The 16583-nt window shown below is 44.6% G+C and overlaps 1 protein-coding gene across 1 annotated transcript in view; it reads right to left on the bottom strand.

Moving 5' to 3' along the window:
• Window positions 1–11749, bottom strand: part of C20H16orf70 (chromosome 20 C16orf70 homolog) — a 29779-nt gene extending 18030 nt beyond the window's left edge. The window contains exons 1-3 of the mRNA XM_021220476.1: window positions 11456–11749; window positions 5917–5999; window positions 1227–1310 (exon numbers count right to left, since the gene is read on the bottom strand). Coding sequence (XP_021076135.1) covers window positions 1227–1310; window positions 5917–5999; window positions 11456–11519 — 231 coding nt within the window. The 5' untranslated portion in view covers window positions 11520–11749. The remainder of the gene's footprint in view (window positions 1–1226; window positions 1311–5916; window positions 6000–11455) is intronic.
• Window positions 11750–16583: the final 4834 nt, after the last annotated feature.

Genomic DNA, 16583 nt, shown 5'->3' with positions numbered 1-16583 from the left:
TCCCAGCAACCACATGGTGGCTCACAACCATCTGTAATGGGATCTGACGCCCTCTTCTGGTTATGTCTGAAGACAGTGACAGCATACTCACATACATGCAATAAATAAATCTTTAAAACAACTACAACAACAAAACAAGACACTTAGTGGGTAATGACTTACTCTGTGCAGGGAAGGTAAGCCTACCTCATATGAAACTACTTCAGGGCAGTAAGAGAGGCCATGCAAAGGAAGACAGGAACAGGGTAGTTCAGAAGGTGGCCAGGGTCCTTTTCAGAATACCTGGGCATGGTAGTACAGCATGCCAAATCGACTGCCATCTCACTGAGGTCAGGACCTTATGCTGACAAGACTGACTGCTTTCAGCCAGAAGCCCTGCTTGTAGAAGATCCGGCATTCTTTATCTAGCAATTACAACTATGGCTGGCCAATGACCTCCCAGAAGGAACTCCTCCAAGAAAATCTTCTCCATGTCCTATTTTTTTTCTTCTCAGTAGCTCACTTGTGATTAGATGACAGGAGCTACAAGCATGTCAGCATTTGGAAGGGCTACTTCATAACCTAAGCAGGAAAACAGCACTGGTGTTCCATTTAACCCCATGACTCTGAGGCATGAGTCTGCTGTCACATGACTAACCTGTGCAGTCCAGGCGTTTGAAACAGAGTGTATTAAAAACATCCTGGACTGAACAGGTGCTGGCAAACTGCATGCCAATGCCAATGCCAATTAAGATACCCTACACATCAACAAGCAGCTCATGTTTCCACAGTGAGGCTAAAGAATCAAATCACTCCTGGTAGTATTAACAACAAACCCTAAGTCTCAGAAGAAATTTTCATTTTTCAATCTTCAGGTCATACTGTCTGGCATAAAAATGAAGAAAAACAAGATCCATAAGCCCAACTAAAGTCATTTGATTCTGCCCGATAGTTAGGCTCCATTCTCAGCATCCTTTAAACAAGACTTGGTTACTGCTCCCCCAAATCTACAACCCTCTCTTCCTAGACCCGAGCAAAGGGCCATAAAAGCTCATTTCCTCCATCCCAGCTCAGTGCACTTTTCTACCCACTGTCAGAGAAACGGGCATAGCTTTAGTTTTCTACTGAACCAATCAAGTCTACACCCACTTATACGTTTCCAAAACACCTCACAACAGCACATGCTAATCCACTCCAGACAGACTGGATGAACGAGACAGGAGACCACGGCTGTCATTTACGGTTACCTTAAGTCTCTGGTTGAAAGCATCAAACAGTAGTTTGATCCCGTCCTGAGTCAGGTTAAGGATGAGGTCATGGCTTAGAGGAGACTACAAAACAAAAACAAAACACACTTTCAACAACTGATTTGTTCACCAGCAGCTACTGAAGCCTTACAACAAAGCAACAACACGCAGGGAATATGTAAGGCAGTCCCTTTCCCCAACTAAAGCTTAAAACCAAAACTGGTAGATGAATGCCACGTCTCTCACTTCTGGCCTGCAGCTCCTGCTTTATAATATTGGTTGAAAAGAGCCTTTCTGGGCTGGCAAGATGGCTCAGCAGGTAAGAGCACCCGACTGCTCTTCCAAAGGAGCAGAGTTCAAACCCCAGCAACCACGTGGTGGCTCACAACCATCCTTAACGAGATCTGACTCCCTCTTCTGGAGTGTCTGAAGACAGCTACAATGTACTTACATATAATAAATAAATAAATCTTAAAAAAAAAAAAAAATCTAAAAAAAAAAAGAAAAGAGCCTTTGCCTTTCAGACTTTAGTACAAATACAAGGGAAGAATAAACAGAATTAAGTGGGTGTTTGGGGGCCTCAGAGTGACATCTACCTTAGTAGTTTACTGCCATTAAACTAGCAGAGAAGTCTACTAGTAGTAAATGTCCCGTGAAAAGTCTCAGGATCCAAGCTCGGCAGGACACTAGTTATGCACGCCAGCTGCACCGCGTCTGCACACTGGCTCTTGGTACTATCTACAGTGACCACATGTTTTATTTTGAAAATTTTGGGCCAAATTCTTGGAATAAAATACCTTGTAATCTGGTTATACAAAAGACAGAATCCTTTCTTTTGCCCATTCCATATCATATGCTTCTTTCTGAAAAGCCCAAGATCCAAAGAGTGGATTTCTCTATCTGCCCCTTCTCAGTCCTGTAGGAGTGGCAGTACACAGCTGTGAACTGACCCCATGACCTTAGATCTCTTCAAACTTTCATGATTCTGGTTCCTACCTAGGAATAGGTCACCTCTTTCCTTCAAGGTTGTTCTGAGGACAAAGATGGTAGGTCAGAATGCACTGAGAACAGGTGTCTGCCTCATCTTCCAGCTTGTGGCCCAATGCAATCACTTCAAAGATTAAATGTTTTAAAAACTACCACAGAAAGCCGGGCCTGGTGGCGCAGGCCTTTAATCCCAGCATTCGGGAGGCAGAGGCAGGTGGATTTCTGAGTTCGAGGCCAGCCTGGTCTACCAAGTGAGTTCCAGGACAGCCAGAGAAACCCTGTCTCGAAAAACCAAAAAAAAAAACAAAAACAAAAACAAAAACAAAAAAAACACTACCACAGAATTGACTCAGATTGCTGCAAGTTGAAAGGAAAAACACAGCTAACTCAAACTCTATCCTTGAACCCTGCACAAAGCTGTTCAAAAGATTTTAACTAAAGGAAACAAAGTGAATAGCAGGCTGGTTTTAAGAGACATTTAAGACATAAATTAGAAAGCCAGATGCTACCCCAAAGGCTTTACAGAGAAATTCCTAAGAACCTCCTGGAATTAGCTTAAATTGTCTGCTCCCCTTCCTCACTCACTGTCGGGAGCAGCCCCAGGTGTTACCAGCAATGCTTGCTTTAGCCTCTGAAAAAATGAAGGTCACTTGATAAGCAGGCTTAAAATTCCAAGGTGTGACTTGCACAGATAAGGTATTTTTCTGGGGTTGGGGTGGGAGGTGGACCTTAGTGGTAGAGTACTTTTAGTAGACTTGAGGCTCCAGGTTTCATTTCCAGCAAAGAAGAGTAAGAAAAGAGTGAAGGAAAGAGGAAAAAGAGAATAGGATGAATATTTTTTTGTTGTTGTTGGAATAGGAGCAAACTTTTTCTTAACTTGGAAGCAAAGAGGAAATACATGGAGGAAAAAAAGGTAAGAGAGATCAGTCCCTTGTTTAAGAAGTACCATGTTAGCCAGGCATGGTGGCGCAGGCCTTTAAGCCCAGCACTTGGGAGGCAGAGGCAGGCAGATTTCTGAGTTCAAGGCCAGCCTGGTCTACAGAGTGAGTTCCAGGACAGCCAGGGCTATACAGAGAAACCCTGTCTCGAAAAACAAAACAAAAAAAAGAAGAAGAAGTACCACATAGAGCTAGTGTAGTGGCACATACCCACGATCCCAGCACTTGGGAAGCTGACACAGGAGGATTACAAGTTGGAGGCCAGTCTGGACTGTGTCTAAGAAACAGTACTGCACTGGAGCTCTAATGGCATCTTTAGATCCTTGTCAAACAACAGCCTGGTGCATGCAACCTTAGCCCCAGCATCTGGGAGGCAGAGGCAGTAAGACAGCTTGGATTTGGGGAACAACCTACATAGAGTTACAGGCCAGCAAGGGCTATACAGTGAGATCCTACCTCAAAAGACTGTTCTAGTAATATATGAATTTAACAGACTAGTCATTAAATCTTCATTCAGAAGCCACACAACTAAAAAAAATAGGAAGAATGTAGATCTAGACTCAAAAACCCATGTTTTTGGTTGGTTATATTATCATCTCTCTATAACCCCAGCACTTGGAAGGTAAGGCCAGGAAGGTTCAGATGTTCAAGCCTGGCCCTGGCTACATGAAACCTGGTCTTAAAATTCTAAAGACAACTGTGTCTATTAAATAGTTACAGATGCTCAGAAAATATCGGGCAGGAGCTAGAGAGAAGGCGTGGTGATTAAGAACATTTGCCTCTCTTGCAGTGGTCTCAGTTTGAGTTCCCAGCACCCACGTGGTGGTGTACAACCATCTATAACTCCAGTTTCAGGGACCCATACCCTATTCTGGCCTCTGCAGGCACTGGGCACTGCATGAAGTTCATACATATATACACAGGCAAAACACTCATACAATGAAAAAACATTTTTAAATAAAGGAAATACTGGCCGGGCGTGGTGGTGCACACTTTTAATCCCAGCACTCAAGAGGCAGAGGCAGGCAGATTTCTGAGTTCGAGGCCAGCCTGGTCTACAAAGTGAGTTCCAGGACAGCCTGGGCTATACAGAGAAACCCTGTCTCGAAAAAAAAAAAATACTGGAGAAAATGAACTTAACGTTAGCATTCCTACAAACTCAGGAATGATAAATGATAATCAAGTATTTAGACAAAATGGCTGGAAATCATAAAGCCTATTTTTCAAAGCCAGAGTGATAGCTGTACAGCTCAAGGCTTAGAACCAAGCCCACGTCCTTAGTTTAATAGCCACTTCTTTTCAGGTTAGGGATAACGGAGAGAGCAAAGAGTTTAAAAAGCCATCATCCATCCTTACAAATGAGAACCCAGGGCTGGAGAGATGGCTCAGCAGTTAAGAGCACTGACTGCTCTTCCAGAGGTCCTGAGTTCAAATCCCAGCAACCACATGATGGCTCACAACCATCCGTAATGAAATCTGATGCCCTCTTCTGGGGTGTCTGAAGACAGCCACAGTGTACTTACATATAATAAATAAATAAATCTTAAAAAAAAAAAAAGAAAAAAAAGAAATGAGAACCCACTTTGTCACCACGACTCCAGGAACCCCTGTATGTTCTGGCAAGTTCTGTATTCTGTGGCAGGTAACACATGCGTATCTAAGCACATGCTTGGAGACGGAGCTCTCTCCATTTCAGACTCTTCACAACAGCCAAGGGATAAGGTACCAGGACTAATTCAGCCCCTGCTCTACACCAAATGGGCAGCTTGACAGAAATCTTACCTACTTATAATCTAATTTGCTTCAAGAGTTGAAACTTGCCGGGCGTGATGGTGCATGTCTTTAATCCCAGCACTAGGGAGGCAGAGGCAGGCGGATTTATGAGTTTGAGGCCAGCCTAATCTACAGAGTGAGTTCCAGGACAGCCAGGGCTACACAGAGAAACCCTGTCTCGAAAATCAAAAAAAAAAAGCCAGGCATGGTGGCGCACGCCTTTAGACCCAGCACTTGGAGGGGGCAGAGGCAGGTGGATTTCTGAGTTCAAGGCCAGCCTGGTCTACAAAGTGAGTTCCAGGACAGCCAAGGCTACACAGAGAAACCCTGTCTCAAAAAAACCAAAAAAAAAACCAAAAAAAAACAAACAAACAAAAAAAAAAAGTTGAAACTCATTAAGATCCAGCCAGTACTCAAAGAAATCTCAGCAAAGCCACAGGGACATACTTTGGCCTCCATAGGCTCTCAAAGCTTTGCAACACAAAGGCTATTTTACAAACTGCACATGTTCTAATGTCACTGCAGGCTTCAGAGCTGGGTGGAGAGAGAAGATGGTTGTGGAGAGGAATAGAGGGGTGAGTTAGGCCTACTTCCTGTCAAGTCGCGTGCTAGGCTAGTTAGAAGAGATCTTTCCTGAAACAATTCTGAACAAAGGACAACCAACAAAGCAGAAAAGATACTTTAGGAAATCAGAAGCAGCTTCTGAGGTGACTTCCCATGAAAAGGCCCCCATGTGAATGTGGAGAGTCAGTAGCTTAGGACAGATTTAAACAAAACAAAACAAAAAAACAGGTGTTTTGGGTTTTTTTTAAACTGCCCTTCTATCTAAAACCTGGCAGCACTCGATTATCAAGACCGAAGTTTCCAAACCAAGACAAAGAACAAACCTGAGCCACAGGAACTCCCCCAACTATCCTCTCCCTGTATCTTCTCTGGAGGTAAGCTCACTGACCAAGACTTCTATTTCAGTAATCAAATCAGCTAGCACTCACCTGCTCACTGTAGAGAACCTGGACGTTTTTGATGATGCGACAGTGCTTCTGAAGAATGGCGACTGCCTGAGCCAGAGGCATTCCTGAAATAAAGGAAGGACACCGTGTGCTTACTTGGTTTGTCTAGTTACTGACACCTACACAGGGCTAAATCACTAAAGTAAGTCAGGATAAAGTTAAACAGCAGACACCAAGGGACCACTCAAGATTGTCCAAGGGGAGAAAGTGAGCACAGGAAAAGCTTCCTAGAGATAGGACAGCCAAACTGATCCCAAGCAGACAAAGAGCTAAGACAGGGTTAGCAGGGGGGGGGGGGGGAAGCACTCTTTTCTGCAGTGCAGATGGGACTCTGCACTGCTTCCTATAACCCAGCACAGTCCCATCTCTTCCTCTCTAGCATCTATCTCAGCATCTCAGACCAGAGTTTATCAGGGCATATGACTTACATGCAATCACTAAAAAAGTTTAAACCCATAGGCATAGAGGCACTTGACTGTAAATCCCAGTTCTTACAAGGCAAGGGGCAGGAGGATTATAAATTTGAAGCAAGTCTCAAAAACAAGACAAATGAAAGTTTAAAGTCATACACTGATCAAAATCAACTTTTATTTTTACAAAGCATTTAATTTGATTCCTACTTAACAATCCCTTAAACACATATCTCTTAAACACTTAGTCTTGAAGGTACTGATCATTACAAGCAGAGTCACATTTGCCTTTGGCTTAAGTGATCCACACAGACACCTCTAACATCCTAGGGACCCATGGCCATACCAGAAGTTTGTTCTCAGGGTTAGCATTAATAGGAAGAAGCAGAGACAAATTCTACAAAATCTAAGGACAACTCAGGCTCTTGAATGCAGTGACAAGGCACACTACTTACTACTCTCTCATTGCCCAGCTCTTGGCTCACAGCTATCCAGCTATTTTTCTAGTGGCTTTAGAATACTCCTGGAGCTAAAGGACTGTAGAGTAAGTGACAGACCAAAGGGAAGAAGAGCGGCTAAAATATCACCCAGGGCCATGGGAAGACCATCTGCAGACAAGGGACTCTAGACTGAGAAAGTGAAGTATGCCGAAAAGAACTTTCAGATGAAGAATTAGAAGTGGTGGTTTATCTCATTTAAACAATTCTAGTCCATTCTCATTTGAGCTGTTAGGTTTTTTAAAATTATTTTATTAGATATTGTCTTTATTTACATTTCAAATGCTATCCCAAAAGTCCCCTATACCCTCCCCCCCACCCTGCTTCCCTACCCACTTCTCCCTGGCATTCCCCTGTACTGGGGCATATAAAGTTTGCAAGACCAAGGGGCCTTTCTTCCCAATGATGGCTGACTAGGCCATCTTCTGCTACTTATGCAGCTAGAGACACGAGCTCTGGGGGTACTGATTAGTTCATATTGGTGTTCCACCTATAGGGTTGCAGACCCCTTCAGCTCCTTGTTAGTCAGTTTTAAGAAAGGTTAAAAGCAATCAATCAGAAGACCAGATGTTATTTTCTTTCATATGTGCATGTGTGTACAAGCACACATGTTCATGTAAAGACCAAAGGACAATGGAAGGTTGATTCTGCAGGAGCTGTTCATCTTGGGTTTTTTTTGAGACAGTATTATCCCCCATTGGCCTAGAGCTCCCCAAGTAGGCTAGGCTGGACAGTAAGCCCCAGGAATGTACCTGTCACTACCTCTCAGTGTGAGATTTCAAGCCCATGCTATCACACCCAGTCTCCTTGTCTGCCTGCCTGCCTTCCTTTCTTTCTATCCATCCATCCATCATCCATCCATCTATCCATTTTATGGTCTTGAAATAGAGTTTCTCTGTGTAGCCCTGGCTATACTGGAACTAACTCTGTAAACCAGGCTGGCTTCAAACTCAGAGATCCACCTCTACCTCTGCCTCCCAAGTGCAAGGATTAGAGGTGTACACCACTACCACCCACCTTTTTTATATTTTTAAATTTAGCTTTAATGTGAGTCCTGGGGAAAACTCAGATCCTCATGTTTGCTGGACAATCAATTTACTAAACTAAACCCCGGGTCCTGACTTGTAATCAATAAAACCCTTTTTTAGCCTTCTATAACATAGGGTATCTAATACACGGTAGGCAAAGCTGCTAAGATTTGTACATGCCATTCCTGCAATGGGAGAGCACCTGTGCTACACACAGGTCTCATACCACCATCTTCCCATAGCTCTCTGTAAATACCATCCCTTCCTGCTGATCCTCAGTCCTTAGTCTCTATAGGTATGTGATTGGGTATGTTTGAAACAGTTCATTTCTCCTGCTTATGTCGTATTCATCCACCTTCCCAGATTCCAACTTGAAGGTCGATCTGTTTTCTGTGTATAAGTAAAGGCAAATAAGAGCTATCAGAGTAAAAGTGTTTTGTTTTGTTTTATGTTTATCTTCTCTGTATTCTGGGTCTCTCTTACTATTTCCAATATCCAGTGAGTGTATCTGACATCAAAAACCTATAAATTCTTTCTTTTCCCTCTCCCGTAAATTCAGTTTATAAACTGTACTTCCTAATGGAAATCCACAGCAGGCTTTACCGTCTGTCCCATCATGGGACAGAAGTCTTCAGTGTCCAGGACAGCTAAAACCAAACAGAATTAGGGTGCTGGGGGCTGGGGGTGGGGGTGTCAAGACAGGGTCTCACTGTATCCCTGGCTGTCCTGGAACTCATTATGTAGCCAAGATTGGCCTCAAACTCACAGAGATCCATCCACCACCTGTCTGGCCACCTGCATCCTGGGATTAGAGTTAGTTATGTTGGGGGGCAGGTGTGTGTGTATGTGTATGTGTGCGTGCCACCATGCCTGGCTATTATTCTTTTGCCAGCACACCATGCTTTAATTATAAATCCAAACTGATTATGTTTTCCTGCATACATCATCTATCTTTCTCCTGTAGGTTAATATCAACCCTTCTCTGGGCCCCTAGGTTAGGCCAAGCCCCTTCTCTCTTCTCTCTTCACAATAGCCTACACATCTGTTATAATAAAATGAACTATTATAACATGCATAATAATAAATGAACTATTTCTGTACACCTGCTGTACCATTAACCTAAGTTCTTCAAGGGATACGATCATTTCCTACACAAATTCCAATATTTGTGATCAGACACCACAGGCATGCATATTAATTGTCCTGGATACAGCAAGCCACTGTCTCTGCATAACAAGGCAATGTAGGAGAATGTTTTCTCAAATGACCCTTTATATCTGCCTTTAGGCCTTCTCAAGATAATATTCAAAAGCAAATCCAAGCCAAGCATAGTGACTCAGACCTGTAATCCCAGTACCTAGATACTAAGGCAGGACTGCTCAGAGTTCCAGACTAGTATGGACAAGATTCTGTCTCAGAAAACTAAAAGCAAATCTAGATATTTGCTTTTACATCAATATACTCTGCAAGTCTTACTGAAATCATCATTTCAATTTCAATGTCTTTATTCCACAATGGTCAAAGCATCTGCAGTATTTGCAGAGATTCTGCTTAGGTTTTCTTGTCTCTGTTGCTGGTACTTTTCTGGTCTTCCAACATTATACAAAGGCCAGGAAGGCAGCCAAGAGGCTGAAAGAAGCTCCCCATTATAATGCTAGGCAGTGATTACATCTGCATTTGCACAGATTACAATAAGAATCCCGGGGCAGAGGAGGATGTGTTTACCATTTTTACTTAGACATAAAAAAGGTAAGGTTAGGTCTCACATGCAGAGAACCTAACAGGGTAGTGGTGCCAGGCAAGCACTGCCTGATTCTCTAACCTATGAGCATACTTGTAAAGTCATTTTCCAAACTCGTCCCCACCTAACAGTTCCAATTGTACTTGGGATGGCTGAGATCAGGATAGAGTCTCCTGTGCTGGGATTAAAGATGAAGTTCAGGAAGCCAGCTGAGGTGGCGCATGCCTTTAACCCAAGGATTTGGGATGCAGAGGCAGGCAGATCTCTATGAGATTAAGGCCAGTATGGGTTACATAGGGAGACCCAGTTTCAATGACAAAAAAAAAAAAAAAAAATCAAACAAAAGCTTAGCTAAATTCATGAGAGATTGTTTCTAGAAGATTATAAACGCCTGTTAAGAAGCTATTCCTTTAGTCCCGGCACTAGGAAGGCAGAGGCAGGTGGATTTCTGAGTTCGAGGCCAGCCTGGTCTACAAAGTGAGCTCCTGGACAGCCAGGGCTATACAGAAGAACCCTGTCTTGAAAAAACCAAACCAACCAAACAAAAACTATTCAAATTCTTGGTTCTTGCAAATTTGCCAGAAGTCCTGTGTAGTTAGTTATGTTAGTTACAGTTCAGTGTTCTGGAAATTTCCTGACCCCAGCTGATCTCCTGTTAGCACTAAATCAAACAAAGATACACAGTCTAAGTATACCATCTGTTGTCTGTAGGTCTTAATCAGTCCTGAGATGTCCAGATTAGGTAGGAGTTGTCCAGGGGAGGAGAAAAAAAAAATGTTAATCAGAAGTCAAACATCATTTGCTTTTCAACCACGCATAAGAGGTTGAATGGAACACTTTCAGAGCAGATTAAATTTTGAGAAGTCTACAGGATCAGGCAGTCAAAGTTCTGAGAACCAAGAGCCCTTGATGAAACTGGCTTTTATAATGGGCAAGAAAGAGGCGGGCAGCCACCAAGCCCCAGCAATCTACCCAGCTAGCTAATTCCAATACGCTGTCTCTATAGACAGGGTTGGCTACATTCAAGGATAAGCCATAAACAAATGGAGCAGCTGACTCAGTCCAAGAGCTCCCAGTAGAGAGACAGAGGCTGAGGCCCACACAAACAAGCAGCAGGGACACCTTTTCCCAGCCCCTTCGCTTAGTGCTGCCACAAAGTAAACACACTGGAGTTACTAAATGCAAATACTCTTGTTCACTTACGAAGGCCAACTCCCCCCCCACAAGTGACCAAACTGATTTGTCCACCAAGCCAATGTGTAATTTCCACTTCACTCAATTTCAACTTTTCACTCTGGTATCTGCTCTTGCGACACCACACGTTAAGACTACATTTCAAAAGAGAAGAAAACAAGTCGAGAGTTCCTTTTACAAAAGCAAGATCATTCCCCACCCCCACCCCCATCTGATTGTGAGGTATGAGCTTAGGTTTCCCCCAGTCCTCTGAAACCAAAGGAAGACAGATGAGAGACCAGAGGGTTAATTAGGGGTGCTATCTAGTTCTTTACTATTACAGAGTCAGCAAAATGGACATAATACTATCGATCCTCAGACCTCAGGGAGTTTGTATCAGAGACAAATTCAAAGGACCTTCCCACTCCACTAAGTACTTGGTGTGTACTGGCTATTACTACTATAGCTCCAAAGAAGGACCCTACTGGGGCATCGCTGATCCTATGACAGCCGGGAGGAGCGGGATTCTAAAGCCCGGAGCTGAAAGACTAGAGGGTGAGAGAAGGCGAAGAACCGCGGGCGCAGGGGCATCTGGGGCAGGAGCCAGAAGCGGAAGGGGCTAGGGAGAATTAAGGGCCAGCGCACAGGATCCCTAAAGGACCCCACACTCACCCAGCGTGAATTCCCATTGCTCGTTCCCCAGAGAGCGTTCAGGCACCACCTCCAGGTCCAGCATTGGGTCGGTTCGCTGGGCCGGGCGGCCTCCCTGCGGCAACGCAGACAGGACCCGGCCTGAGGAGAGCACGCAGCTGCGCACTGGCCGCTCTCGCCAGCCCGCGGACGTCCGGCTCTCCACTCCGTTCCGGGCGGCGACGGCAGCACGGACACAACAACACACTTCACCGCCCTTCAACCTCCCGGGCGGCAGCCCCGGCAGGAGAGGCTGGAGCCACAGCAGCGCCCGGAGCAACTGCAGCAAAAGCGGCGTGCCGGGCCGTAAAGCGTGGCAAAGGCGGGGCTAAGTCGTAGGGGCGGGGTTTGGGGCGGAGTCGCGCACGCGCAAACTCTGGATCGGAGGCCAGACCCGCGCGAGTAGAGCTGGATGGAAGAGCGGCTGCTCTCTAGAACTTAGGAGCCACACTCCAGAGGTCCTACAAACTGCACAGCACCCCATACATGCCTACGCAAGAAAAGGCACAAGGCGGAAAACATGTCACACAAAAATAAAGTGCCATCTGCACACTTGTCCCACTAATGTGCACTAGCACCAAAACAGGAAGGACCCAGTCCCAGAGACTCACGGGCCCCGCGGGCCATCCTCTCGCTTGTCATGTACTGACGGTGGCTGCCACTGCCTAAATTGTGCAGAAACGTACTCTCCTTGGACCCAGTGGTCTCTGAGCAGGGTCCACCTCAGAGTCGAGGATGTGTGAGTCTGTTGGCAAGGGCTAGGGTGAGAGGATTTGAGTTAGAAGGCTGAAGCGTTCCGGGCCAGGTCTCATTTCCAGAAATGCTCAACCTAGGGAATACTTTCTAAGCACAGAGGCTGCCTCCTGCAGCTCCGCCTGGAGTCACCCTTGCTGCTTGCCAATGCTTTATGGTCGTGACTAAAACTCTTAAGCGTTCTGTGCCTGTTTCCAGTGAGTAGAAGAGGGGCTCCTCCGGTTACTCAGCCAGAATTTTCGGCTTGTTTGCTCTAGGGCACCCTAAAATTAAAAGGCAGCTGAAGCCTCTTTTGATGACAAGACCTCACACACTCGGTCTCATTTTATAGATGAATAAATGAAGCACAGGGAGGGTAAAGACTTTACCCAAGCTTCCTTGATCTTAGGCAGCAAAGCTCAATTCCCATTGTTTCCTAAGGATAGTATTTAGCAGGGAACTAAGTGACAGACTAAATACTCAAACTGGCTATAAAGGAGCCTAACAGTGGAGACGTCACCAAAATTTCAAGTCAGTGCTATGTACATTAAACAAAACAAAATAAAAATAGTAGGACGTCTTTGAGAAGCATTGCTGCGTGCCAAAACAACTGGGTCACTGGGCTGTCTGTCCAGTGGAGAAGTGGCTGCAGAAACGCTAAAGTATGTAGTTAGTTATGTTTAGAGGCTGGGTGTGTTGATTTGTGCCTGCCTGAAATCCCAGCAGTTGGGAGTCTGAGGCAGTAAAGAAGTTCAACGTCCAGCTGGAGATGGCTCAGCGGTTTAGAGCAGTCAGTGCTCTTCCAGAGGTCCTGAGTTCACTTCCCAGCAACGAACGACATGGTGGATCACAACCATCTGTAATGGGATCTGATGCCCTCTTCTGGGGTATCTAAAGACAGCTACAGTGTACTCATAAACAGAAAATAAACAAACAAATCTTTTTTTTTTTTTTTTTTTTTTTTTTTGGTTTTTTCAAGACAGGGTTTCTCTGTGTAGCCCTGGCTGTCCTGGAACTCGCTTTGTAGACCAGGCTGGACTCGAACTCAGAAATCCACCTGCCTCTGCCTCCCAAGTGCGCCACCACGCCCGGCTCAAACAAACAAATCTTAAAAAAAAAAAAAAAAAGTTCAAGGTCATGTTGGGCTACAAAATGAGTTGAAGGCCAATTTGAGATAAAGTAGACAACCGCTCAAAACAAAAGAAGGTGACCCTTCCCCCACAACCTTTCTAAATTGAATTCTAATGCAAAGCAGTGTGGGAATAGTTATGCTAACAACAACCAACCAACCAAGCACAAAACCACTAGCTTTTATTTATGTGGAGGGGAAAGGATCTGGGGTTCTGAATTGGGATGCAGTAGGCTGCTTGGAATCTCAGGGGAAGAGCCGGGCGTGGTGGCGCACGCCTTTAGTCCCAGCACTCGGGAGATTTCTGAGTTCGAGGCCAGCCTGGTCTACAAAGTGAGTTCCAGGACAGCCAAGGCTACACAGAGAAACTCTGTCTCGAAAAACCATTAAAAAAAAAAAAAAAAAAAAAGGAATCTCAGGAGAAGAAAGACAAAGCCCCAGGCTTCTAAATAGAAAGTAAAAATGATTCTTAAAGTTTGGATAAGCCACAAAACCGAGAATAATATTGAAGCAACTCCTAGGAGACTCCCAGTTGGTGTAGTGTGTAGTGATTTCTGTGAATTCAGGATGTTATCTTTGCTTATTTGAATATGACCCACTCAAATTTTGTCCTAAGTAAAAGAAGCTTTGAACAGCAGAAAAGCTATTGGCAGAAGCAACAGAAGCAAATGCCAGGCTAGCCAGATCTACATAGTGAGTTCCAGGAGACCCAAGGCTACCTGGAGACCCTGTCTCAAAACAAAAACAAAGCCATAAAACAAACAAGCAAACCAACCAACCAACCAGGGAATATTAGGGAAGAAACTTAACTCCAGAGGATGCCTTTAAATGACAATTTTCCTAAAATAAGGGATGTTCAAAAATATGAGAAAGTAATTAATGAAGACTGTGTTCAGGAAGATAATCCTGGTACCTTACAAATTGGATTTTGAGGGCAGCCTCAGAGATCAGCAGCTAATTAATAATAAAACAGATGGACTGATAAATCCCAGTTCTACCTTAGCTCTGTATCTTGGGCAAATTAGTTCATTTCTCCAGGCCTGTGATCTGTTTGTAAAACAACCACGCACCTACCTCACAGATCTGCGCTCTTGTGTCTGGCTTATATGAAAACATTTTAAAATGTAATTTACAAATTACTTGATGGAATTGGCAGGAGTTACAGTGTGCACATTGGAGGGGAGGAAGAGGAGAGTCAACCCTGGGGCTGTAGAGATGACTCACGTTCAGTCCCCAGAACTCATGCCCAGCACCTTGCAATCACTTGTAACTCCAGCTCCCGGGGATATGATGCCCTCTCTGGCCTTTTAGCACAGGTCAAATCTTCTCTCTCTCTCTCTCTCTCTCNCACACACACACACACACACACACACACCCTAAATCAGGTGGGTGGCTGAGTCATTTAAGAAAGGATCTGGGGGCTGGAGAGATGGCTCAGCGCTCAGTGGTTAAGAGCACTGACTGCAGAGTCCAGAGTTCAAATCCCAGCAACCATATGGTGACTCACAACCATCTGTAATGAGATCGGATGCCCTCTTCTGGTGTGTCTGAAGACAGCCTCAGTGTACTTACATCTAATAATAAATAAATAAATCTCAAAAAAAAGGAGCTGGAGCACACACTATTCTTTCTGGTAATAATTAATAATCACGTGCTAACTTGGAAAGCGAGCTATTGATGGGCTTGAAAGACAAAGAAGTCTCCCCAGAAAGGCTTTCCAGTGGTATACCAGTTATACACCAAGAACAGTTACTTCCTTCTTCAATTATGATTTATTTTTATTTTATGTGCATTGGTGTTTTGCCTGCATTTGCATGTGTGCCAGCTTCAGATCCCTTGGAATGGGAGTTATAGACAGTCGTGAACTGCCATGTGTGTGCTGGAAATTGAACCAGGTCATCTTAACTGCTGAGCCATCTCTCCAGCCCCCCCCCCCCTTTTTTGAGACAGGGGTTCTCTGTGTAGCCCTGGCTGTCCTGAAACTTGCTCTGTAGACCAAGCTGACCTCGAACTTGAGATCTGCCTGCCTCTGCCTCCCAAATGTTGGAATTAATGGCTGGCCTCTTTTCTCTTTCTTCTTGTGGTGCTGGGAATCCAACCCGGAGCCTTGTACATGCTAAACAAGTACTATCACACAGTTACACTCGAGTATTTAATAATTGAGAGTGGTATGTGGTAGTCATTAGAGCTAGCCATGAACATCCTGATTCTTCTAGCCAAAAGTTGGACTGCAATCCCTATACTTGGAAAGGTGAGTGTTGTAGCTGTGACAAGGGCTGTAAGTTGACCATGGTAACTCCACTTTGGTACCACAGATGAATTTTGTCTTGCTAAGTAAAGTGTCAGCAACTGTAAGGGAGAATCTAAGGAGAATAATTCTGGGGAGAAAAATAACTCAAGGCTGAGGGCTCTTTGAAAGGTTGCCTGACCTTGCTTATTTTTTACTTATATTTTTTGGTTTGTCGAGACAGGGTTTCTCTGTGTAGCCCTGGCTGTCCTGGAATTCACTCTGTAGACCAGGCTGGCCTGGAACTCAGAAATCCGCCTGCCTCTGCCTCCTGAGTGCTGGGATTAAAGGCGTGCGCCACCACGCCCAGCTCGACCTTGCTTATTTTTGTTAACCGAGTATTTTGGCTCTTGAGATTAGCTAGCAGCAGCAGGAAGAGAAACTTGGCCTTCCCTTCCAGCTTCTGTAACTAGCATCTTGCAGTTAGGAGAAAGGAGTTTTGGGGGGCTTTCTAGACAGGAGATGTGTGTGTGTGTGTATGTGTGTGTGTAAGACTTGGGGCTATACTTGGGGTTCTGGCTGGAATAAAGACTTGAATTGGCTCTTACAACTGTGTCTGAGTGGTCTTCTCTGGGGGGGAGCCCCACAACACTGTGACTAGCTTGGTCCAATAAAAATAGAAGATACATGTCAACTCCAGATATTTCCAAATCCCTCTTTCTGATACCATTTCCTTTCTGGTCTGTCTCAATGGTTGGCAGTGTTCAATTCTGCTGTATAAGGCATACTATTGATACTTGGCTCAAAGATTTCAAGCTGTTGGTTTTTCAGAAACTAGATCTTAACCACTGAGCCATCTCCCCAGCCCCATCTTTTGGTATGTTTTAAGGTAACACAGTGGACCATTTTTAACAGATAAAATGGGTACAATTGCTGGGCGTGGTGGCACACGCCTTTAATCCCACCACCTGGGAGGCAGAGGCAGGCTGATTTCTTTCTTTCTTTCTTTCTTTTTTTTTTTT

Source organism: Mus pahari, chromosome 20 (genome assembly GCF_900095145.1).
Source record: "Mus pahari chromosome 20, PAHARI_EIJ_v1.1, whole genome shotgun sequence".
Lineage (NCBI taxonomy): Eukaryota > Metazoa > Chordata > Mammalia > Rodentia > Muridae > Mus > Mus pahari.
The sequence above is the reverse complement of the archived record's forward strand: the minus strand, read 5'-3'. Positions and strand labels throughout refer to the sequence as shown.